We start from the raw sequence: 27041 nt of genomic DNA on the forward strand, positions 1-27041 counted from the left end.
TCTTTGCTAAAGTAACTACTATATACTAGAGTTCTAAGTTTTGTACAAACTTTCAGGCCTCTTTTATGAGATGTGCGGCTATGCTAATTTATGTTAATTACTCTTGAAGTAGTGGAGTAAAGGTGGTGGTTCAAAATGATGACTAAGTATTTAATATTTGCTCGGGACACTCATGTCTTTTTACTTAACTCAAACTGTTACTTGATAGTTGAATAAACTAATTTTCGAAAAGTTATGTGACTAACTGGTCTCTCGTTTTAAGTGGGTGCCTTTTTCATTCATTTTCGAAAATAAAAAAATATTATAAAAAAAAATTCCACAACCCAGGTCTCACATTGAGGAATTGTCACGACCCACATTCGGACATGCGCACTCTCGGTAGCGTTGATGGGATGCGTTCCGCCTTATCGCCAGCTCCGGTTGTTCTTTATTGTTAATTGTTTATTGTTAATTGTTTATTGTTAATACACACTCAGACCCACATGCATAACAAGAGGTCAGGACGGCTGCTCCAGTGTAAGTCACATGAGTGCTCGTGACAAACACCACTTAAAGCACTTGACAAGAACACATTTCTCATTAAATAAGAGACTTTGTTTTGGGAAAATCCGATAACATAGACCGCACTGATATTCCGCCATTTTGTCATTCAGCCGTGTGCTCAGATTAACAACTGTTTATGAGATGGTCAATAGTATGGACACATACACGGTTTATTTTCCCAATCTACTTCTTCAATGAAAGGTGAGTATGCATTACTTTGAGTTGTGTTATAGATTTTCATTTGCACTAGCTGAAGTCTTTATTTTCTCCATTTAGTTTATGTGGTTATGTGAACATACTCTCAATTACTGTCCATGTCAGGATGTAAAATAATGATGTCGCTGTACATCTGACATATTTGCAGTATCGAAAATGAATTGTATATTTATTTTTCACACTTAAGTTCATAACAATGTTAATGATGATGGACACGGATGAGGGTGAATAGCAGCAAACATTTGTAAGCATGGGAGCTCGGAGAAGCTGTTGGGCCTGGCTGGTAGCTTTGAAAGTTGTCGGTGCTGTGGAGCTAACTCGCTACTCGCCAGGAAATATGGCGGCCTTCCCTGTGTTCAGCCACCACCAGCTGGCGTAACTGACCTTCTAGTGGTGTGTCAAGAACGCGCTTTTATAGATCTCTTACTTACTCTCACTCTACACGCACGCGTTCCCTTGCGTATTCTTTCAAACATATAGCACAAAGATTTGTCGTGGAAACAAAAATAACTTTAAATCAATCCAACATCAACTAAATATATACATATAGTCAGTAGATCTTCCACACAGCGATCTTCAACTCCAAACAGTTCTCTTACAGATCTTCCACACCGCGATCTGCAATTCTAACAGTTCTCTTACTGTCACTGAGACGGCATACACATGTCCATATATATATACTTCAATCTGTCGTATGTTTTTGGAATAAATTCATTAGAGTCTTAGTTACTCACACTCGACTGATATCCACCCACACAAACGACTTGAGGCAACCACATATACGTTCCAATGCTTATTAATAACAGGTGCTGACTCGGCAGACACCTACAGACGACTCAAAATATATTTGCTGGGGATCACACATGACCCAGGCACCCCAAATATACTCCAGGGAATCACACAGATACTCCCGGCACCACAAATATACTCCAGGGAATCACACAGATACTCCCGGCACCACACAGATAAACTTGCAGGGATCGATACACACACAATATCCCAAGCGAACACCACACACACGTTACGTCCGCCTTTCTTCCCTGCTCACAGCCGTCTGCCTTCTTCCAAATATTTTTTCACTTCCCTCAGACTAAAATTACGTCATAAAATGACGTCGGGTTCTGACGCGAAACCACAACGCAATCAACACTCTCTTAAATGCCAGGCAAGGACAACAATCTCTAAGAAAACAAAAGACAGGGGCGACAACCTCCCGCCCCTAATAAACTGGTCCCTGACATGGTGTGGTGGCTTAAGCACTTTGTCGATCCACAAGGAGTGAGAGTAGACAGTGAAACACAGGTATCTCTGTCCTCTGTCAAGAAAGTTCCTCTGTAAACTAAAAGACTTTGTGTGACAAGCTGCTGACAGACTTGCTCACCTCCATCTGTAGGTTGTAAATTGTTGCCTCACACAACATCTTTGGCTGACTCCTCCTTGGGTGTGCTTTTGTGTGTGTGTGAGAGAGAGAGACAGGAGAGATAGAAAAGAAAAAAGAAAAATCATCAACAACAAAAGACTGGCACAGAAAACATGAGACGTTTCAAATCACAAATTGAGGCCTAAGCCTGTGTTGCTAGTCTGTGTCCTGTTCTACCACAGACGCCGCATGAATGATGACAAACATACTTCACATATTGAACCTAGTCTGTTGTCATTAATAAAACATTTAATGTTTTGTAATTTCTATATAAACTTAACAAGAGATGCCTAATTATCTGTGCATAAATTATTCTGACAAATCTCCATTAAAATCATGTCAATGCTTTGGAAAAAAAAGATAACATAGACTTTGACAGCAAACGTTCGTTTATTGCCGACCAGTCATGATTCCGCCATCTTGACATCCTCTTTATGATCAAGTTGATGAGGGGTAAGTCACATACTCTCAAAAATATATGCTTTTACCTTCTACTTGTTTGACTTAAAAGAAAGATAAGTCATTGTTATTTCGTGTAGTCACACCAATGTAAGTGGAATGCAGTGAACACATGAACTACTTGAATGCAGCGACACCACAGACTAGCGGACCTCAAGTGACGACAGACTGTAAGTGTTTCTGTCTTCAGTCATTAACGGTGTGAGCAGTAAGAGACAGTATGGTTAATAATAGCCAATGTAATCAGTATGAACAAGCTAATAATAGAACAGACACACGGCGACCCCAGGGTAGCTTCTGACACCCGTCGGAGAACGTAGTGACTTTCCCCTTCATGTAGAACTCACACTGTCACAGTGTCTTCACACTGCAGTGAGTAGGAACCGGGGTGAGGGGCAATAAGGGGGCGGGGGGCTCCGCTCCCTCAAAAGATATTTTAGACATTGACGCCAATCAGGACTTATTTCCGTAGTTTGCTATCGCCATCGCCTAGCGACACTAACAAACTACTTTATTCATGCCGACCGATTGTGTTCCTTCTAATAAGTACCGGCATAGAGAATTATTTTGTTTTTGAGTGTTTATCTTTGTATGTTCAAATAAAGATACAAGAATATATCAGAAAAAATAAACACAACTGATTCTTCATCTTTATTAGTTTGGGAGATATTGCTGTGTAAAGATCGTGATTTCCTTCACAGCCATGACTATTTATTATTTATTCATGTTTGAGGCTCTTCCATTTAGCATCGTGAAATCTTACAAGCCCCAAGTACATTGTATGACAAGTTAAAAACACTGATTTCTACTCAAGAGACTGAAACACTAATTTGGAAGCTCGAAAAAAACCACATTCAAACTAAATAAAGGTTTTGCGCTTGGTCATTTTGCATGAAGACACCATATTTCTTTTCAAATTCTAATTTACTAAATACACCTAAACGGGTATTTTGCTAAAGTAACCACTATATACTAGTGTTCCAATCTTTGTACAAACTTTCAATGTATTTTATGAGATATGCAGCTTCAAATATTACAAATTATCATCAAATGTTTTTAGGCGAAAACGTTTTAAGGGTAACTTTAGACAACTGTAATTTCGAATCTAATAATCCATATGCGATTGTTGATGGATGTTTCAGAAGTAGATGTCCCATGCAAATACAAATATATTTTCTACTTTGTCTTTATCAGGCTCTGAAGGCTACGTGTATGTGTTATTATCAAAAGCGATTTTCTACAAAAATGTGATAATCGTTACAAGCTCATTCCTTATGGCTTATATCACATCAGTTGCAACGTGGAAAGTGTCATCATAAACTTGAACACTCTGTCAGTGTTTCATAAATGTGGACGGTTGTCCGAGTGAGGCAAGATGCTGAGCTCTTGCTAGTGGGACAGAATAGAATTAATATGTATGTTTAACTAATGCATTAAATTGATAAATGTGCATAACTGTATAAGTCAGTTTGCACAAATACCTTTGTGTTGTGTGTGGTCTTCGTCCCTGGAACAATACAAATGAACAAGCATGTTGTCGCTATGGCTCTGGGGGTGGGACTAACCGGTGGTCAGACCACAGAGCTGTACTATGTCGCTATGGCTCTGGGGGTGGGACTAACCGGTGGTCAGACCACAGAGCTGTACTATGTCGCTATGGACTTTACACAGCAACATGTGATCATCACTATAGTGATACATAAATAACATCAGACAAGTTAGATAACTGACATTAATTACGGATGTATAGTCAGTACTGAGATCACCATGATAAATAACACCAGACAAAGGCAGATAACTGTCATTACGGTTGTATAGAAAGTATCGCAGACATCATGATAATATCACAACAATGACACCAGTGGACACACAACTCTGATTATTAACATCGCGGACCACGATGTCTGTCCTTAGAATCATCGTCGTCATCAGCAGTTGTCAATTATCAATGTCACAGACCCACTTTGACAACAACTGTTTGTTAGAGACTTGGCTCTGACCTGTTTGCGGTAGGTAATTGGCAAACAGTAACTATGGTGACAGCTACGTGCCTATCACGTACAGAGGAAATGGTGGGCCCTTCTCTGTACACACATTAACACGTGGTGTGTTTCTGTACCTATACAGGTGTTGTACTCAATGTATAAAGCGACATAAACTCGCTATACACCAAGTATTATCTTTTACACTTAATATATAAATACATTTATTGTCGCCAACCTCTGTTATCATCTGTAGCAGCCAGATTCTCAGGCTGAGTGAACACACCAGTCCATTTCCCGTCCAGAGGAAAGCGCAGACGACAGACGGTTCCTCTGAGACACTTGGTCCTGCACAGAGGAGAGCACTGTCAACCATGTCTGATAAACAACCGTCTGCTCCACAACAGGTGGGACAAGGTGGAGACACCTGATATTAGGGGAGGGGTGAGGAGGAGAGAGGTCAAGGAGGTCAATCGTTGTAACAAAGTTACAAATGTTCTTTAATCAACTTTACAAGTCAGTATGTGGCCTGTCACACACGAGGGCAGTGATGTCATGGTTGTCATTGAGAATATTAATGTAATCAGTCATTGTTAATTTTACGCACAATATTCAGCTTAACTCTGTCACGTGACTTTCTTTAATTGTTCCTGAAGAGATAACAATGATCAAAAAATTATTTCATACCATCTGAGTGCAACAGGTACGCTATTAAACCTAAGCTTTTGTAAAAACGATATAAATTATATTTTAAAAACAGAAATTACTAACTAGTGTTTGTGGTTTATAATGTAGGTGAGAAGAGGTTTTGGTGTTTACGTGTGTTGAGTGCGCGGTTTGGCGTGAAAAAATATTTGGTGTGTCACTGTTACAGCACAATGAGCCATTTACTGTTGATATACCAGAGATCATCATCATCATCATCACTATCTATGTCAAAGATAAAATTATAAAAAATTCTGTCATGTCTTCTTGTGTACCTTTCACCCTGACAAGCTGTGTGCACGGTGTTCATTCTCTGATGTTCACCTGTAACTGTGTAACCAACATCACAGGGAAAGCCCAGGAAAAGAGGAGGTGGACAAGAAGGTTCTAGATGTGGTGGCCGGGTCAAAGTTCACCTACACGCCGTGACCGATGAACAGGCTGCGCTACTTATGGATACAGGTACATTCTATCTTTCGGTTGTGTTATTTCTAAAGTAACAACAGAAGGACGCAGAAAAGAAAATGACGAGGAAACACAAAAAAAGAAGTAAAGAAGATAATACAATGTAGACATGTGGAGCTCATTGCAAAGTTTTATTTATTTATTCGTCCCAATACTTGTAACGGTCGCTAGAGCAGCACGTGGATAAACACGGAGCTTCAGGTCCGTCACACGTGTCTGTCTTTAACGATGTGAGTAGGTCTTGCACGAGACGATAAGTCCTCTCCTCGTTTGTAAGACAGTTCGTCCTCTCACCACCTCAACAGCAAATGTCAGAGAGTGGAGATAACTGAGATAATTCATTATCATAAAGATATAAAATTATTGAAATAAAAAGACATAATTATACTGAGCATATAAATCGTACTCTTGCAACAATATGCACACAGTGCTTACAGAAGTGATTTACTAAACATAATAACCAACAACCACGCACACATCTTCCCTATGACAGACACACACACACTTGTACAACATTCACTCTCTCACACACACACTCATACAGCAGGGTCAGGACAGGGTCACAGTGAAATCTTTCTCAAAAGATGTGTCTTGAGTTTGGGCTTAAATGTGGTCAGAGAATAAGTAACTGACAGGTAAACCGTTTCAGGTCAAGATGTCCCGACAGAACAGTGATGACAAATAATCTTGTTTACAGTGAATGCGCGTCCAGTGGAGGAGGTCAAGAAGAAGACAGGCGCTGATGTACACTTTGACCCCAACCCGTCACCTGTACCAGGTATGAAGATTGTCATCATCCGCGGTGTCCCATCTCAGATCGAGGCGGTCGTCAGGCTCATCAGGCAGATTACTGGTAGTCAGGTTAGTGTAGTAGTGACTACAATATAATCAGAGAGTTACAAACAGCTATCAACACTAAACAGTAGAGGCTGCAATCAACAGCAGGCAGCAAGAGTGACTAGCAGTAACAATGAATGATAACAACTAATAATCAAAAATAACAACTAATGACGAGCTGTTGTAGTGCATAACAATAAATACAGTAAATAACAATACGAGTGATGAACAGCGAAAATAAGACAAAAACTAAAAAAAATTTGGCAGAGATTATTCTTCAGTGAACACGACTTGCCCGAAAAAAGTAACACGATCTTCAAAACGCTTAGAAATTAAAAAAAAAAAAAACATTTTTTTTTCTATTTGCGACTAAGTAACAAGATGCAAAAGTAAAATAAAAGCAAGTTATTGCAGTCAGACAAACTGAGGTCCTCTTCGTACAGGCAACACTCACAGAAGAAGTTCAGACATTCTGGCTCCAGTGGGTTGAGGCCGCGTACCCTGACCTCGAGTCTCGCGCCTACTTCCTGCCTCCTGTCTACTTCAACCGCGTGCCGATGACTACAGAGACAGTTGCTGGTCAGGATGTACAGGTACTACTGTCACAAGAGACAGTTGCTGGTCAGGATTTTCAGGTAAAATTGCCAGCACTAGAAGACACAGTTAGGTTGAATTTTCTTAAAGAAAAGCTTCGACGTGAAAGGACTGCTGCGGCTTTCATTTCTCCACCTGCTGCTGTTCAGGACAGTGACTTGAGATATGATGCGGACATGAGGCGAGTTCTCTTCTGTCTTCAGAACTGGTCAGAAGAGACAGGAGAAGTGTTAGTTGGAATCACACGACTCCGCTTCGGACAATATCTGACTGAACCTGGTTTTACTATAGCAGCTGCCCAGTTACCCCGAGCCTCCAGCCTGCCTCCTGACTTGCCACAGAACTGGAAACAGGGAAACTTCGATGTGCTTCTTATTCACCGACATTACGGTCTTGTCGTCTGCAATGTGATGTCGTTCGGTGACAGGACAAACGACCTTAAAATGTCACAGGAGGATATTGTCAAGATCAGAAAGAAGCTGAGAGACGCCGTGTCACAGCTGGACAAGGCGGAGGCCATGTTGTCTCACCTGGTGTCCGACATCGCTCCCGGTCTGCGCATCACTAAGACCATCGCTTTCCCCAACCTCACGGCTCGTCAACTTCAACAGGCCATCTCCGGCGACACCCACATAGCTCAAGTAAAAACTGTTTCACATCATGAAATTAAAATATTGTTTACATTTCACTTTTTTACAGACCAATGAAATACAGTTTTTTATTTACTCGTAAGCGACTTACGTTCAGAAGTTTCCCAAATGAGTTTGTGGAGTAATCTTATATTGCAACATCTCTCTCTCTCACACACACATACTTTTACAATTATCTCTCTTGTCATGCAAGGGAGCTGGTGCTGTTTAGACAGGCACCTCGGCTATGGGGACAACACTTTAACTTCCTGTGGTAATCTTCAGCAACAAGCAAAAAAGGGTTAGTGAGGGAGGACCACCCGGTCTCCTTTGCTTGTCCGTGTTCACTGACAGGGTGAAACCACTTTATTTAACCGCTTACTCCTTAACTGATGTCCAAATTGAACCCTGTAAAATGTAATTTTGTAATTTGATGATTTAATGATTTTAAAAGTATCCGCAAAGAATATCAAATTATTTCTCTGGAAAACTGTTAGAAAATTAAGTTATTGCAACCAGTACCTTGTTGATGCAGGGATTTTATCTCATTCTCGGTATCTTTCACTCTCAGTTTCGACACAATGTCCTTCGGCCACGCTGGCTTATACGAGATTGTAGCAGTCAAGTTCACACATTATCCTCGGCTTCGATGAACACTGTGTTCCGTTACACGTCCCTCCTTAAATCGTGCTCACAGCTACTCATACACATACACTTACAAGCCGCCATGGTAATACTATAATTTTCAAAAAGCTGCTTAGTTTAAACACCACAACTGTCAAAGAATACGCTCTTTTGATCACGTGGTTGTATTACAGGACCTGTGTCTGTGTCTGGGAACAACAGACCCCGCCGACATCCCAGGTCTGTGTCTGTGCTGTGATCAGTTGTCTGACCCCAAGACACCTTGTGACGTCAGTAGTCACGTGCTGAGGGAACTCGGACACTGGTGGCAGCGACGTGTGTCTGGGGCTGGACCTGACAGTCAGATGACACGTGATGTGTACAAGACACTGGTAGCCAGGTGAGTTGTAGAAATGTATGATACGATATAAAAAAAAGTTTATTATATTTGGTGTGTAAGTGTTTTGTTGTATGGAAAACAGCATGGGTCGTGGTGAAGTCATTGTCTCTTTTCTTTAAAATCGCTTGTTACCTCATTTTTTCTGCCGTGGATAAGATCATTAATAAAGCCTTTTGGGACTTGTAACGTTATCTTGTGAACAACTAGGAAAAACTCTTTAGTGTCTGTAGCATTTCTATTGCAGTTGTTAATTGTGTCATTCTATCTATCACGCGTCCATTCCATGCCCCCACGTACTTCTCTTTTGTAAGCGCGAGATGAGTGAGTATATTACTTGACAGGTGTTGTGGTACTGTGCTGGAAGTTTTTCCTTTTAAGTGCCGCCCGCTGCTTGGCAGATCAGACCACATCATTGTTCACCTGCTACACTCATACACACAGCTCCTTCAACGTGAACCATCAACTACACGGTGTATAGGACCTGGACGTTTACAGCAGCCGAGTCAAGTAGAGGTCACTTCGATGCCACCTATTGGGATTTGGTTTTCTTGCTCTGTGGAACCAGCCTGGACTGTCTGGCAGACATGATCACCTCTTACATCAACTTCTGTAAAGAGTCTGTCATCACTACCAAGCAGACCTGCAGCTACCTGAACAACAAACTATGACTAGTGAAGAGCTGAAAGACTGTCTCAATGAAGAGAAATAGCTTTAATGAAGGGAGATAAACAGAACATGAAAGAAAAAGACAAGTTCAGGGCAAAGGCAAGTACGTCTAGGGTGGAACACAGAAACAAGGAAGGAAAAGGACTTAGCGAGCAAAACGCAAAGAAAGCATGGAGGGGAATAAACATCATGTCGGGTAGAGAACAAAAGAAACAAAGAGTAAAATGTGCTGACTGTCTCATGTTTGTTAAAGGTTCTTTGACATCACAAAAATCTTTCCCAAGACTGACAAAGTTCAAGTTCATTCTCTTTAACGACTGCTTGACATCCTGTCACGTGGTTGCGTGCCCCGTTTAGTTCGACCTGCGCCAGCGCTGTAAAGTATGTTTTTACATGATGCAGAGAGTACAGCATCATTAGCACGAAGCAAGAGGTCTTCAAGGCTAACAACAGCAACAACCATCACTGTCAGAAGCCCGGTCGTACTGTCTGTCACCTGCAGCACTGATATGTATGGCCGCCTTGACACTTAACTATGGTCACATGATGTTTAGTTATTGTGCAGCGAAACAACGGAACTGTCTCCCTTTCCATACCCGCCACCTACTCACTATTGAATCCTTTACACGTGAACTGAAAACACACCTCTTCCGTAAACATTCCTCCTAACAACCTTTCCCATAATGTGTAGTCCTTTTCACACCCTTCTATCTTCCTCTGTGCGTTTTCTTTAAGATTTTATTCTTCGCTAGTGGTGTTGTTATTTTTATTGTTAATATGCTATTTGTTTTCCTGTTCCTCTTATGCTATGCTTTGTTTTTGTTCTGAAGAGCTAATTTTTAAGTAAACACTATTCTGTAAGAGAAGTTGCAAGTAAGTGAGGAGTATTATCTTAAAAAAAGAGAGTAATGCAAAAATCACCCCTTCCTAACCTTCAGGACTGTCTACTCAATGAATTAAATAAACCAAGAGCACTAAATGTGCCCATTAGTCGACAGATACTAAAAAAAAAAGACGAAAGCAATCGCGAATTGCCTAGTCATCCAGAATTTTTAAACATCAAATGATCACACTCGTTTGTTGTAGGTTCTGTGGTCCGGCGACAACAGTGACTGTGCCATGCACATGTCCTCCACGTGTGAGTGTCAAGACCCTGGGTGAGGCCGTGTGGTGGACAGGAGAGTGCTACACTGCTGTAATAACACTCTTCCCGGAGCAAGTTCACCTGCTACACACGGCGCCTCCCAGAGTGTATGTCAGCGGACCGCCCGGTACAGGTAAAACTGTGGTGCTGCTGCTGATGGCCATAGAGTGGCTGCGATGTGGTCACCACGTCTACGTTGTCAGTACGTGGATAGGGAGTCGTGCAGCGTGCACCATGTTGTATCACCTGTTGCTGCAGACAGTAAAGACACAACAGTCAGCAGGTGTATCACCCGGTCAGCCTCACCTCCTGCAGTATAAGCTTGATGGCGATGAAGACGTGGAGAAGGCCGTCAACGACTTGTCACAGGCGGCGAGCGGAGGGTCGTTGTACGTCATCGCTGACGAAGTAGAGAGTGAGTTGATGTAAGTTGTACAGCGTGTGATGTGATGACAGACACACAGGTAGATGCTGTCTGCATTTACTGGATTACAACTATTTGGTGCTTAACAGGTGATGTTTCCTCAACAGTTGTGACACCTGATGGAGGTGTTGTGTTGTCAACATAGATTTGTTTTGAAGCATCGGCTGTTACACAGATTGTGTTGCAACACGTGTCATTATTGTGACATCACTTACTTGATGACATCATTGGTAACAATATTACACATGATACACAAACAGAATCACACATTAATAACAGTACACAGTGTAACAAGTGTAGCTACATCCTATGTTACAGTCTTGACTACAGAATCAACAACTTCCAGACTTTGTGTAAGTTGCTGCTGACACAAGTTCCTCGTCTCCATCTGTGGGCGGCAAGTTTTTTCCATGACTACACACCCGCCGGCTGGCAAGTGGAATATTTAACCAGACCCCTCCGCTCTCCTCCGGCCGTCGTTAGGGAAGTCGAGCAGGACGAGAGGATCACTAGAGACCGACATGTACTGCCGTACAGAGAGCGAGGTGTGCCCGACCACACAGACGGCCCGCCAGTCACACGACTGTATCACCGAGGTCAGGGTCACTCAGAAAGCTTCCCAGGTGACTGTGTGACGTGCGGTCGTGAGGTGGCCAGCTTCCTACACAGTCTCCGTGTTAGTGTTACAGGTAGGTGTGTGTATTGTGTAGTGTAACGTTGTTTACAGTTAAACACTTACCTATGTGATAAATAACGAACGCGTGAGAAACAGTCTTGTAAAGAAGACTGTGTTAGTGACGTGTGTGTCTCAATTTCCCTGATGACGTCACGATGCTATTGTTTATGTCCATGTTGACAGGGAGAAGCACAACAACATCTACAACATTGACCTCTACCAGTGGCGGCACAACACCACCCTGTCTACAGTGGAGAGACGTGCTGGTGTTGTACTGGTGTGGCGTTTGTGATCAGTCAGGTGTGGTCACAGGACTTCAAGAAGCGGGTATCCCAGTGCGGGTGATGAAGGATGATGACATCGAGGACGTAGTCACTGCGCGCAGTGACGTTGTGTGGGTGGCGAGTGGATATCACGTTCGTGGTCTGGAGAGGAAAGTCGTCGTCTGTCTGGAGAACACTCGTTATGATTTATTTGAATCTAAGTATTCACCACTGTACAACTTTACCTCTCCCCGACTTGAGCTCATGTCACGTTGTACGTCACAACTTGTGATTGTCTCCCCTGACGACAAGCCGCTAGAAGGTGACTGACACTGACACTGACACTGACACTGACACACCTGTCACCTGCTGTAGTCGTGTGTCAGTCTCTTACACCAACAATTGTCTTTTAATGTTTGTCCTCTTCTACTCTCAGTCTATCACCACGTCATCACCTTATGATGCAATAGATATGACGTCATTACAGAATTTTTCATCAAGATGTCCGTGTCTCCGTTTACAAAAGAACAAGTGTCAGCAAGTTTGTCTGTTTCAGAAGTCTGTGTGTTAATGTGTCAGTCTACCAGTGTGATATCTGTGTCACTGTGTCTATAAGAGGTTGTACACGTGCTGTCAAAGGCCTCATCAGACTGTAATGTCAGTGTCGTACACTAAAGTATTCAGTCTGATATTGTTTACTGCCAGTGGTAAACAAAGGGACAGAACTCTGAGACTAAATACAGACACTAGTGGTCCATCAAAACCCGCTTCATTGAGTTAAGAGATTTATTGATGTAAACACAACAAACACTAGCGGCTCACTTATACAACACATGTTACAAGTTTAACTGTTTGGCACAAACACATTCACACGATGTACAAATGTTGTTTCAAATCGTTTATAAATGTCGCCCCATGTTTCACAATGAGTGTGTCAATAAAGATTTGTGTTAATGTACAACATGTACAGACTGTTGTTAAGTGGTTAAAATAGTTTTAACTGTCATGTCACCCACAGGCACCACATGCGCACTGTTTCAACAAAGTCAAACAACAGGCTGACAATATAAATAAATATACAGCAGACAGCGAATAAACCAATAAATAGCAATGACCGGATACAATACCTACGCCACGATCACATGACACTGTCACAGTTTGCCAACATTTTGTCACAACACACACTATACCCTGACCGTGACATGTCATGACACGAAATCTCACAATCAGCCATTGCTGACGGGATGTTAGCCCTCAGTGACGTCATGTGGATGGAGGATGAAGGTGGACAGCGACTGTCGTCTGTCAGGAAAGCGATGATCAGGGCGAAGATAAAACGCGTCTGTACCTCTGTGTGTCGATGATCTATTTGACTAAAGAAAACCTTTTCCCGATGTGTTTTGATGGAGTCAACACATGTGTAACTTGGGACTAGACATTTCATTGTATGTTTGACTGCAGCTGTACTGTGTCTTGGGGTCACTTTGCTAGAGTGGTGAACTGCGCTGTGATGGTGGTTATTCTTGTGTTGTATGTTTCCTGTGTTTCTTTTTTAAATAAAAGGTCTCAAAAAATGATAAAAACACAACTGTAAAGCAGGACTAACGAACGTACGGTGACTATATTTTCTCAGAAAACTACAGAATCCCAAGGAATAGAGGGGCGACAGTGAGAGAAGGTAGCCCATAAAATGTAAAAGCAAAGTAGACCTCATCCAGCAAACAAAGACACGTGTTTGTTTTCAATAGTTCACATCACAAGAAGTAAGATTACAGACCGAGTACTAAACCTACAGAAAGAGGGCTATGCTTGCTGTCAACGGCTCTCAGCTCAGATAGTAATTAAGGTCACACAGGTGAGAGTAGAGCACAGGTCTGGCATTGGATGAGCGAAGGTGACAGTAGTGACAGACAGGAAGCAAGATGCACAAACACATACACACCAACATACACACCAACATACACATAAACAGACACACAAACACACATTTCACCAGACGACAGCGCACAGATCTAGCATCTAATCTACACAACATGAATCAAAAATAATAATAAATGGAAAACGGTATGGTACATACTGGTATATACTGACCCACACTTGTGTATAATGGTCCACACTGGTCAGTACTGGCCAAAAAAAATAGTATTCACTTCTGATGATGCTTATTCAGGTTTTATCAATAACTAAAAAATTAATATTAGTATAACATTAATAAGCCCACCCACGACTAAGAACTACAATTGAAGTGAAAACCCTCCTTGGGATCTTCTGTCCTCTTCCCTGGAGCAACAAAGATGGACGGACTGACAGACGCCAGCATTTGTAGGAGCCGCGACTAACCGATGGTCCACACTGCTTTGCTAGTCATGAAAACATAGCGGATCTGTGTGATTACACAAATGTAAAGCTACATGTGTGACTACTGTGGTGAGCACAATAAGTACAGGGAGATAAGAATGCTGTGTAGTGTGATCACGTGACTCAACAGGTCGACTTGAACACCGCGTTAAGACGACTCGACCACGGGTTAGACGGTATTTATTTTGAACACCGGTGTAATGTACACGAGTACAGTAAGTTTACAAGTGAACTATTCAATACATGTTCATTGATAAACGTTCAGAGCGTCTCTAACAACGATTTGTTTTCTTCTGATCTGTGCTGTCATCATTTCGGTCTCTTCATTCATTCTGTTTATATCAGTTTATTCAAAAACCTGTCCACTTTGAGAAAAATAATAATTTGTCGTTTTATTTCATCATGACATCTGTTGTTTGATTGTAAACATTTGGAGTTTATTTGAAGCTGATTCAGAGTATATGTACGTGCGCATGCGAGAGAGAGAGAGAAAGGGAAACGAGTGGAGAAAGCGAGCGAGCGAGAGATATGTGTGTGTGCTTGCGTTTTGCGTGCGTGCGTGAGTCGAGTGTGTGCAAGCGAGCAAGCGAGACGAGAGAGAGAGAAGAACGAGTCGAGAGTTAAATCCCTTGTTATTGTAGAGCTTTGCACATTGAGTATGTGGTGACAGACTACAGGAAAGTCAGGACAGCTTTTGTCGCATGCTGAGTATTAGCTTCTAGACATCTATCTCTGTATACTCAGTATGGTGCCAACCAGGTGTCCCCAAGTTTTCTGTGTGAGGCGCAATAGCTGACCACGAGGTAGCGAACTCACTTCGATGTTACCTCCCCAAGAGTCTCCAGCGAAAAGCCTTGAGTTTGCTTCCAACTTCACTATCGTAACATCCTGCACGTGGCATTCATGCATTCGATTGGTCAGACACACCACATTCATTGATAATAAAATTTGTTTGTTGGTGTTTTTCTGTTTTTGTTTAATGTGTTTCTCGTAAACTCACTCAAATAATGATCCTTGTCTCAGTACAGTCTGCCACCTGCTGGCGTTAAAATCTCTTCCAAACAGAGATTGTCGACCTGTTGAGTGGCATCATCCTTCTGATAGACATGTGGAGTTACAGGCAAGTCCCTCGGTGTTTAGTGTGAAGTCTACCAACATGGCGGTAATGGCAGTCAACTTACTCCCAGTAGTGTCGCTACAGACCACAGGCAACGCCATGCTTCACCTTTCTGTTCCGGACAATTGACCTTTGTAATTGAAATGAGAGAACAACGAGCACAGTCATCAGATGAGAAAATAAACAGGAAAGCTTGATGTGGACTGATTAGCAGACTGTCAAGAGAGAATTTCCCTTCTCCATGACCACTCAACTGCCATCCTTGATTGCTTTCATTCAGAGTTGCAACCTTGAACTTTGAAACAGTGAAGCTGTTTGTTTGTTTAAACCTAACTCTACCTTAGTTCTTGCCTCGAGATTTGGCCCTTTGGCAAGTGAAATTAAGTCAGCCTTCGTGTGAGGATTTCTTTATTAATATATTTTTGCATTTGTTTATCGACTGAGTGATCAACTGACACCAGAGGCAGCAACCACCATAATCATTTGCTTACGGCACTATGAGGAACACACAAGAATCTACACAATGATCTGAGTTTATGACAGCATGTGGTTGTCACGTGGTCACTTTAATTAGGACACGACAGACGCCTACAGTTGAGGTCTAGTCTCGAATAACAAGCCACCCGCCTGGTACATAATTACAGGGATTGTGTGTACCCGCTTGGAGAATTCTTATATGGGGTACACGACCTTCACTGATAAACACTCTGTAAAGTTGAATGTCAGTTAATTTTCGTGTTTATTTTAGAGTAGTGCACTGTCTTATCAAGGACTTTTATTGTTAGAATATGACTTCAATTACATTTTGTCATATCACTATGGCCGTTGACTATCATCCGACTGTCTAGTCCGTCATCATCTACACAACATCGGCTCAGCTGCCATTAGCCAAGCTAATAATAGAACTGACACACGGCGACCCCCAGGGTAGCTTCTAGGACTCAGGGTGGAGCGCGTAGGGACTTTCACCTTCGTATAGAACTCACACTGTTACAGTGAGTAGGAACAGCGGTAAGCGGGTATAAGGGAAGAGTGCTCCACACCTTCAAAAATATATTTTATACATTCCCACGAATGAGGGCTGACTTCCGTAGTTTGCTATCGCCGTCGCCTAGCGACACCAACAAACTAGTTTATACATTCCGACCGATTGTTTCCCTTTTCATAACTACCGGCACACAAAAGTATTTTGTTTTTGAGTGTTTATCTTTGTATGTTCATATTAAGGTACTGGAAAATATAAGAAAAATAAATACAAAAAAAACCCACAACTAAGTCTTTATCTGTATTAGTTTGGGAGATATTGCTGTGTAAAGATCGTGATTTCCGTCACAGCCATGACTATTTATTGTTTAATCATGTTGATGTTCTCGCATGTAGCATCTTGAAATCTTGTAATTCCCCAAGGACATTGTATGATAAGTTAAAAACACTGATTGCTACTCAAGTGATTGAAAAACTAATTTGCAAGCAGGGAAAAAAAGTCCAAACTAAAAACAAAAAGAGTTGCTGTTGGTCATTTCGCATGAAGACACCATATTTAAAGTACTTTGTTTCAAATACTAAATTCCTAGAAACACCTAAACGTGTTTTTTTGCTAAAGTAACCACTATATACTAGAGTTCTAATTTTTGTACAAGCTTTCAGGCCTCTTTTATGAGATATGCGGCTTCAAATATTACAAAATTATCATTTTTGTTGAAGGCGAAAATGTCTGTAATTTCTAATCTACTGGACAAAGTTGGTTTAAATTTAAAACTCGAATTGAAAACACACATATCTGTTAATCTATGTTAATTTATGTTAATTACTTTGGAAGTAGTGGAGTAAAGGTGGTAGTTCAAAATGATGACTAAGTATTTAATATTTGCTCGGGACACTTATGTCTTTTTACTTAACTCAAACTGTTACTTGATAGTTGAATAAACTAATTTTCGAAAAGTTATGTGACTAACTGGTCTCTCGTTTTAAGTGGGTGCCTTTTTCATTCATTTTCGAAAATAAAAAAAATATTTTAAAAAAAATTCCACAACCCAGGTCTCACATTGGGGAATTGTCACGACCCACATTCGGACATGCGCACTCTCGGTAGCGTTGATGGGATGCGTTCCGCCTTATCGCCAGCTCCGGTTGTTCTTTATTGTTAATTGTTTATTGTTAATTGTTTATTGCTAATTGTTTATTGTTAATTGTTTATTGTTAATACACACTCAGACCCACATGCATAACAAGAGGTCAGGACGGCTGCTCTAGTGTGAGTCACATGAGTGCTCGTGACAAACACCACTTAAAGCACTTGACAAGAACACATTTCTCATTAAATAAGAGACCTTGTTTTGAGAAACTCCGATAACATAGACTGCACTGATATTCCGCCATTTTGTCATTCAACCGTGTGCTCAGATTAACAACTGTTAATGAGATGGTCAATAGTATGGACACATACACGGTTTATTTTCCCAGACTACTTATTCAATGAAAGGTGAGTATGCATTACTGTGAGTTGTGCTATAGATTTTTATTCGTCATTTTCTCCATTTAGTTTATGTGGCTATGTGAACATACTATCAGTTACTGTCCATGTCAGGATGTAAAATAATAATGCTGTTGTACATCTGACATATTTGCATTATCGGAAATGAATTGTATATTTATTTTTCACACTTAAGTTCATAACAATGTGAATGATGAATGACATTGATGAGGGTGAATAGCAGCAAACATTTGTAAGCATGGGAGCCCAGAGAAGTTGTCGTCCGGCTGGTGGCCGTTAAAGTTGTCGGTGCTGTCGTAGGTGAGTAACTCGCTACTCGCCAGGAAATATGGCGGCCTTCCTGTGTTCAGTGGGCTTTTCTCTGCCCTCTACAATCGAGTGTGATGTTAACAATCTCTTCTATTCCAATTAAGTACAGACATAGGGATTGGGAGAAGCACAGCCACGGAGAGCTGGTATAGATGGCACAATGTTAGTGTGAGCTGCAACTGTCGTGCTGTTCAGTCAAATGTTTCTGTGTAAACTAAGGCATCGCAATTATTTTATGAACTATTTGATTATGTATGCAGTGATCCAATTTGCATCAAGGGGCTAGAAGAAGGAAAGAACAAGTGAGTGATGCAAAAAATTACCTATTAATGTATTAACTGTTACAAACTAACCAAAAGGTGAATGTGTGTGTGAGTGTGAATGAGGGCGATTGCACAGTCATGCGTGTGAATATATGTATATTTTTAATATATCAATATCCTTAAAAGGGTGAAGAAACTAAAGATTCTTGAATCAGAAGGTTCAGAAACTGATGACACTCTGAAAAACATGAACTAAGTACATGGATGAAGATGTAAGGAATCAACCAAGTAGTGTTACATTACACAAAATATTTAAAGTGTTCAAACTGTTTCTATTATGGACAGACAAGCACAGCATTTGGCATGTTTAACCAGTGCTTGTATTTGTGGGGATTTGATTTTCTAACCTTTTACTTAAAGAATTTTTGAAGAAATATTTTGTGTAATATAGTACTACATGGTTCATTCCTTACATCTTTATCCATCTCATCCAATAAGGGTCTTTTCATTTGTTGATGTCCATAAAGAATGGAACTTTTAGGCATTAGGATTGTGAGTATAGTAAGGTGATAAATTATTTGTATGCTGGTCAGCAAGTTTTTTTAGAGTTGAATAGATAATAAAATTACAAAGTATACAGAGCCTTTCATTTCTAGTGTTTCATTTTGTCTACATCTTTCTTGTATACATGTTTTGGACTGTAGGTTTGTTTTGCAATCCTTCCGTGTGGTGCATTGAGCAAACATTTACACATGTACAAGCTCCTTACAAATTCAATTATCAATTTTTTATATATAAGTTTACTTTATTTTCCATTGGAGTCTGACATCAAGTTGCTGTCGATGATTACAACTACTTGTGGAAATTCACAGGCCCGATGTGTCTGCATATCTTTGTCTTTTCATTGGTGAAATTTCATTGGTGAAACATCGGTGACTCTCGCCACAGTACGACTAACGGTCGATTTGCCTACATCATTGAATTCTCCACACACTTCTTGACAGTTTGATGTGAAATAATATCATAAAGAGATGAGCTTTTGTAGTAGAGATGTTAGTGTGTCTTGCCGACTGGCGACAGCGATCTCGCATGACACTTCAGCGGTCAGCACTAGAACTTGCTCTCGTCTAAAATAAATTTTGAATACAGTTTTAAGTCATCCAACACTTCAAACGGGTGCGATCTGTCACCAAACACCGATTTCGTCTCGACAATCGACGTTGTTGCCAGTGAACACAGTGAAGGCCACCGATAACTTTACACCCGAGCCGCCAGACCGGACAGTTTCTCCGGGCTCCCGTAGATAAGAATTTTTCGCTGTTATCCACCCTGAGCAGCGCTACACCCGTTTAAACCCCATCTCCGGTCTACAAGCATACGGGGCTTGGTCTACAGTCCATCGCCGCTCTCCCTCCTTGAGCGACCCGACACCGACCGTCCTTTTCCTCTGATGGACAGAAGGATAGGCCGCCATTGAACTAGCGGATCTACCCTGCGCTTGTCCGTCTGGCTGCGTGTCTGCTGGACTGGCGGGAAAGCAAGAGCGCGACACCAACACTATAGCACTATACTAGTTATCACATGACAGTTAAACAACCCTAGAAGGAGATTAACCCACGTTCCTAACAAGACACTAAACCGCTGGTTAAATTATCGCACCACCAGCGTATAAAGTTAGAGTTCAGAAATCAAAGTATTATTTATTACAAAAAAGTTTGCTTGTGCAAAGTACATGCAATATACAAAAGTCTATGAGTAAGCGAAGCATTGTGTTTGATTGTGACAGTAAGTGGGGAGACATCCTGGCTGTTTTTCAGAATCTGCTTCATTCAGCGAACAGCTTACATTGAGTTTCCTGCAGACGACAGACGATGCTCCCCACAGACTGGGTCCGGTTGAGGGCAGACGACTGTTACCTGTCTGCTTACCTGTTGTGAGAGAGGACAGTCGCTGTAGCTGCTGAAGAGAATGGTATGCTTTGGCCATCTCATCTCTCTCTCTCACACACACACAGTCATATGGCCGTAATCCTTCAAAGTTTGTTTCCGACATTCTGACATCTAGTTAGTTCAGTTTGGGTCGGTATAGTGTCACTCATGTTACTCCAATCATCATTGTTTCCCGTTTGAGCAGGTCTCCACTCACGTACACCTCACATCTAGAATATGTTTGTATTTAATTTAATCTCATTGTCACACCTGATGTTTTCACCAACAGGACAAACACAAAAAGAAGGCGGCTGTTGGTACAGGAGCTTTAGGCAAAGTCGAAGGTTACCGGCACCACGTGACTGATGCTGAGGCTGCTTGTCTTACAGACCCAGGTGAGTTGTATTTCTTGCAAATACAGACAAGTGGCATTGTGAGCAGACAGGCTGTAAGTCTTACAGACACGGGGTGGATTGTGTTGCACATAAATCTGTACATATTGGTCTCTACACTATATTTGTATAACTGTATCTGGTTTCTACCAGTTGTTTATTGAGAGTCTTTTAACCTTTTCATTTGTATGCTGGTTTTGCAATGTCTCTGTCCATGATAGAAATAGTCTCAACAGTATTGTCCACATCTATTAATAGATAATTGGTATCGGACAGAGGGATTTCGGGTCTTTTTGCCACCAACAAACAGGAAAGCTGCAGGAACTTTGTATATACCTGAACATTTACTAACGAGAGAATTTGTATTTTTTTTGGCTCAGGTAAACACTATTCCTTGCCAATATGTAAAAGTAACAGACACCTGAAATCGTTTGTGCCATCTGGGGTCCACCTGCTCAACCTTAGATAAATGTCGGTGTGTGTGTGTGATGTTGGTGCGCACATGATTATTCTTGATGCAAGTTGTTTGTTTGACAGCATATAAATAATTTGCATTCCTTTCACTGTACACCTCAGCTTGCAGTGAACGTGTTCTACTTTTATTTTTAATCTACTGTCACTAGAGCACCTTGCCATGTTTAAATTGCCCATTGGGACCAAGACAGTAGATCATTGCAACACATTCGTAGAGTTCGTGACAAACAGGTTACTGTCATGTCAGCATTGTAAATGTTTAAACTTTAAACAAAAGTCACAAAATATGAAGACACAAACGATAATCTGTACTACTGTACTGTAATCCTTTAACATAATTCATATGGTTTACATTATTTAAGGTAACGCGCGCCGACTCCAGGAGGTCAGGACTCGGTCAGGTGCTGATGTACAGGTTGACCCCAACCCATCATCCGTACCTGACAGGAAGACTGTCATCATAAAGGGTGACCTTAGACAAATCGACAATGCTGTCAGGCTCCTCAATCAGATGACTGGATCGCAGGTGTAGTAGCTACATTAAGGAGCGGTTAAGGTTAAAGTCATCAAAAAGAGATGTCCACGAAGTGACGATGGATAAAGTCGTTATTGTCAATTAAAAAATCACTCTAATACACTGGTCAACAATGGTTTTTTTTTAAAGTCATGTTACTGAAATAAAATTAGTCATTTCTGGTCTATTTTTATGTATTTGACACAAATTTAATCAAAATGCAAAATTAGTTCTTTTTCATAATCGGCAATAGTTATTGAATTTATCAGAAAATTCATGCTAATATAATTGTCCTCCGGTTAACAGCTGTAAAATATCAAGTCACAGACTACGTCTCAGATTTGTCCTAACCCTGTTTGGGAGCATCTCTGGGGAGTGTCCAGCAACAGTCATCCTGCATAGTAGTGGACAGTTTTCCCTGTTATCATTTTTCATTGTTCCGATATCTTGATGAAAACTTTATCAGTTGTCAGGAAAGAAATCCAGATGACAATGAAAAAAGTGAATCTTAAGATACACATTGCAGCCAAGTTTCTGACACTGCATCAGCAGGTCTTCAACTAGTTCCTTGTAGCTTTCTGCCCTAACATTCATGCTAAACTTTGTAGACATTAGACGAACAGCATTCCCTGCTTGCTTCCCCTTACCCTACAAGCAAATTGTTGAACTCATCATCTTTAGAGAGCTTTCAAATGTGAGGACCCACAAAAGTTCCCACTTTAGTTTTTAATCTTTCCCTGGCTGTGTCAAGGGAATGTTTTAGGTATTGGGAATCCGGTCCATGACTTTCACAAAGTTGTCATGAAACCTAGTCTTCTAGAAGATTCCATTGTTAGACTCTTGAACCTAGCAATTCTGCCTTGCTTTTGGATAAGTCCAGATAACGCACCAGATCATTTTGTTTTTCTTGTGTTGTTCTGTCCTGGGGTAGATATTGCACAACAGGGAAAATATGGATGAATGCATGATGACTGATCAAAAGAACATATCGATCCACCCTTGTCCTCATCAGCTGAATAAAGAGTATATCCTGCTGAAAGTTCTTGAATAAGAAGACCCTCACCATGTGGAATTGATCTCAATGCAGACGGAATGTCGAAGGACACCATTCTCGACTATTCGTTATCCCGCTGGAAAGAGAAGGAACCAAGCAGAAGTAACAATTGTCTGTGTGGTTGTTTGGCTCTTGTCAGCGGACCCAGTGTTGGGCAGCTCCCCACCCACTTCATCATCCCGCCTCAGTTGGGCCCACATAGTTCCGGCATTCTTTGCCTCGCTCTCCTGTTCTTTTCCAAGTCTGCTTTGGTCTCCCAATTCTCCTCTTCCACTAATAGTTCCAGTCAAGTTCCTTCCTGGCAACGGTGCCAGCTGGTTTGTGCAGGATGTGTCCTATCCTGCCCCATTTGCGCTTTTTGATGTCTTGGGTAGTAGCCTTCTGTTTCTTTACCCCAGGCTGCTTTTGGAAATCTTTTCAGGCCATCTTATTCCCAGACAATAGCTTAGGCATCGGTTGGTAAAGGTCTAGAACTTGTTGTTGATGGTGGTTGGAACTCTCAAGGTTTCAGAACCATACAGTAGAACCGCCTTCACATTCGTGTTGAAGATGTGGGTCTTACTGCGGAAAGTTAACCGGCAGTTCTAGATGGGCTGAAAGCATGCCTGGCCTAGTTGATGTGATGTGTCATCTTCCGCTGTACTGTCCTTGTTGGCACACTAAGCGATCTGTTTGAAGAATTTTCTCTCCTTAAAGTTGGAGTTTCTGCTTGCTGCTGATTCTCATTACTTTAGTCTTCTTTCTATTGACCTTTAAGCCAGCCTTCTCTACCTCGCTTACCCAGTTTGGTTTGTTCATGTTGTTGCCGATGATATAGAAGACTAACATCTGCTAAGTCCAGGTCCTCTAGCTGTTTGGTGAACGTCAACTGGTTATGACAACATTGTTGTCTTTCGTTGTAACCCACCGCCTACCCATGGTCTCAATCGGTACTTGCTGTTATAAGGGTAGATACTGGCATCGACATTCAATGCCGTGTCATTGATATTTTATTTAGTAATCATCCCTTTAGAATAGATGTAGCCGATTAAAGAAAATGGTGGAAAGGTTGAACCCCATCTGAGTTTTATTTACCATGCTCTCAAACTGAATGAAGCAAACCCGGTATTTAATAATTGTAGACCTTGTATAATGCAGAGTCTAAAGTAAATAACCTTTCTTTAGTTATGAAAGCTTATATGTTAATAATTAATATCATTTTAAATTTAAGACTATTAAAATTGTTATTTTAAAATAATATACTATTTCCAAGAAGTAAAAGACGTATTTTTACACTCTCTTACTTTTTTGTGTAAAGTGTAAGAAAAACAAATAAACCAACAAGTGTTCTTTGCATAGTGAATAAATTACATATCAATTCAAGAATCATCCGACTAATCTAGTAAGCATTTACAGTAAAAATTATTTTGATGCAGGAAGATGTTTTACAGCGAGCACAGGAGTTTTGGTTAAAATGGGTTGAGGCCGCCTTCCCTGACTTAGACTCACAGGCCTACTTCCTGCCTCCTGTCTACATCAACCGCGTGCCCATGACTAGACAGACCATTGCTGGTCAGGATGTTCTTGTCCTTCACAAACCATCTGGACAGGCCGGTCAGTCATTCAAAGTAGCGGTGAATCCATCTGCCGCTGCTCAAAGTTCCATTCCTAAACCTATTTCAGTTCAGGACAGTGATGTTAGAGATGATGCAGCCATGCAGCGCATTCTCCTTTCTCTACAGAAAATGTCTCAACAGAACAGTGAAGTGTTTGTTGCAATGAGTCAACTTCAGTTCGGGGAGTACCTTGGAGAACCTTGTTATGCTGCTGCAGCAGCCCAGGTGCCCTTATCTACAAGTCTTCCCCCTCCTTTGCCGAAAAACTGGGACAAGGGCGACTTTGATGTGCTTCTTATTGACAGGAAGTACGGTTTTGTGGTCTGTGAGGTGAAGGCTGTTGGTGACAACGTAAGAGAGCTTGGTCTGTCACAGCAGGATATGGAAAACAACATCCGAAAGAAACTAAAACAAGCCATCGTTCAACTGGACAAGGCGGAGGCCATGTTGTCTCACCTGGTGTCCGACATCGCTTCCGGTCTGCGCATCACCAAGACCATCGCTGTCCCAAACCTCACGGCTCATCAGGTAGAGCAGGCAATCGCTGGTGACAAACAACTCACTCAGGTAATATTCGTAGGTTGAATTTGTCGATATTAATTCTAAACCATTGTCCTGATGATGAGGTCTGATAGATGTCGTGTTAATAATAGACAAGAATGACAAATCTTATGTGGGAGATATAGTAGTTCTAAAATACACAAATTTAGTACTTTACGTGTCAAAACAATTATTAGGGTCTATTGTTTTAAAACAGTTTTAAGCAGAATCAGGACCTTATCTGCTTACTCTTCCACGAAAGAATGAGAAGTAGTTCTGTTTCCTTAATGTGTAATTCAGGTCGTCTCACTTGACAAAAAAATGTCGATGGATAGAGAGGTGCTGTCAAGAACTAATTTGCAGGACCTTAACGTATAGTTCGTAAGAACTATGGAAAGTTTCCAATTTTCAGCAAAGCATAGGCTAAGGCAGGGGTGAAGAGTATGGAGCTCAAAGGTCGTTTGAGGCATCATAACTATCAGCTGGAAACTGTTTAGCGCATTTTACTGCTGATCGTGAATTTTATTTCTGTAAAGGACCTGTGTCGCTGCCTTGGAAAACCACATACAACAGATGCTGCCGGCGCGGCTGGTCTTTGTTTGACCTCTGATCAGTTGTCTGACCCCAAGACACCGTGGGACGTCAGTAGTCACGTGCTGAGGGAACTCGGACACTGGTGGCAGCGACGTGTGGCTGATGCTGGACCTGACAGTCACATGACACGTGACGTGTACAAGACAGTGGTAGCCAGGTGAGTTGTAGAAATGTATGATATGATATAAAAAGTTTATTATTTTTGGTAAACATTTGGTTGTCCGGAATGAGCATGGGTCGTGATGAAGTCATTGGCTCTGTTGGTATCTTTACTTTAATAAATAGCGACTGGTATATGGATACTGAGATATATATCTGTGTTCTCTTACCAGTGGGTCTTCAGGCATGACTACATGTATGTAGGTCTAAAGATACTTTTTCGCTTAAGTCTAACCTTAAGTGACGCTGCTATCACGAGGTACCCTTAACCACGTAGATCTTTCTTTCCTTTATTCATACCCTGGCGTATGGGCAGGTGAAAGCTTATGCTGGTCACCGCTACACGTCGTTGGAGTAGCTGCTGGACAGACACAGCGGCTCGTGACTGAGGTCTGTCTTGAGCAGCGGTCAGCAGGTCCTTATTAATGTGGCCAGTCTATTCCTTTGTGTCAGCAACAATTTTAGTCTCTTTCTCTTTCTCATCATTAGCACAAAGCAAGAGGTCTTCACGGCTAAAAACAGCGACAACCATCACTGCCAGAAGCTCGGTCGAACTGTCTGTCACCTGCAGCACTGATATGTATGGCCGCCTTGACACTTTATTATGGTCACAGGATGTTTAGTTATTGTGCAGCGAAACAACAGAACTCTTTCCCTTTCCATGCACGCCACCTACTCACTATTGAATCCTTTACACGTGCACTGAAAACACATCTCTTCCGTAAACATTCCTCCTAACATCCTTTCCCATAATGTGTAGTCCTTTTCACACCTTTCTTTCTTCCTCTTTGCGTTTTCTTTGTGATTTTATTCTTCGCTATTGGTGTTGTTATTTTTTATTGTGAATATGCTATTTGTTTTCCTGTCTCTCTTACGCTGTCTATGTTTTGTTCTTGTTCTCAAGCGCCAATTTTTTACTAAACACTATTCTGTAAGAGAAGTTGCAAGTGAGTGAGGAGTATTATCTAAAAAAAGAAAGCGTGCCAAAAATCACCCGTTCATAATCTTCAGGACTAATGGGATTAAATAAACCAAGAGTTTGTTGTAGGTTCTGTGGTCCGGCGACAACAGTGACTGTGCCATGCACATGTCCTCCACGTGTGAGTGTCAAGACCCTGGGTGAGGCCGTGTGGTGGACAGGAGAGTGCTACACTGCTGTAATAACACTCTTCCCTGAGCAAGTTCACCTGCTACACACGGCGC

The 27041-nt window shown here is 41.4% G+C and overlaps 3 protein-coding genes across 8 annotated transcripts in view; all 3 read left to right on the plus strand.

Moving 5' to 3' along the window:
• The window catches only part of LOC112554925, a 153139-nt gene extending 140735 nt beyond the window's left edge, over positions 1-12404 (plus strand). Inside the window, exon 14 of the mRNA XM_025222999.1 lies at positions 12387-12404. The gene's annotated coding sequence lies outside the window, so the exon portion shown is untranslated. The remainder of the gene's footprint in view (positions 1-12386) is intronic.
• LOC112554923 (von Willebrand factor D and EGF domain-containing protein-like) overlaps positions 1-27041 on the plus strand; it is a 535332-nt gene that overhangs the window by 311782 nt on the left and 196509 nt on the right. The window lies entirely within an intron of this gene.
• On the plus strand, positions 372-25855 carry LOC112554932. 6 transcript variants are annotated; one of them, XM_025223008.1, is made up of 7 exons: positions 2580-2632; positions 2719-2808; positions 20406-20559; positions 20806-20911; positions 21745-21908; positions 24366-25112; positions 25622-25855. In XM_025223008.1, exons 3-7 carry the CDS (start codon positions 20557-20559, stop codon positions 25838-25840), a joined length of 1239 nt encoding a protein of 412 aa, XP_025078793.1. In that variant the 5' UTR covers positions 2580-2632; positions 2719-2808; positions 20406-20556; the 3' UTR covers positions 25841-25855. The 6 variants fall into 6 exon arrangements, with proteins under 6 accessions (XP_025078792.1, XP_025078791.1, XP_025078793.1 ...); XM_025223007.1 differs by lacking the exons at positions 2580-2632; positions 2719-2808 and adding an exon at positions 372-744; XM_025223006.1 differs by having other exon boundaries at positions 2556-2808.

The sequence above is a fragment of the Pomacea canaliculata genome, linkage group LG14, assembly GCF_003073045.1.
Source record: "Pomacea canaliculata isolate SZHN2017 linkage group LG14, ASM307304v1, whole genome shotgun sequence".
NCBI lineage: Eukaryota > Metazoa > Mollusca > Gastropoda > Architaenioglossa > Ampullariidae > Pomacea > Pomacea canaliculata.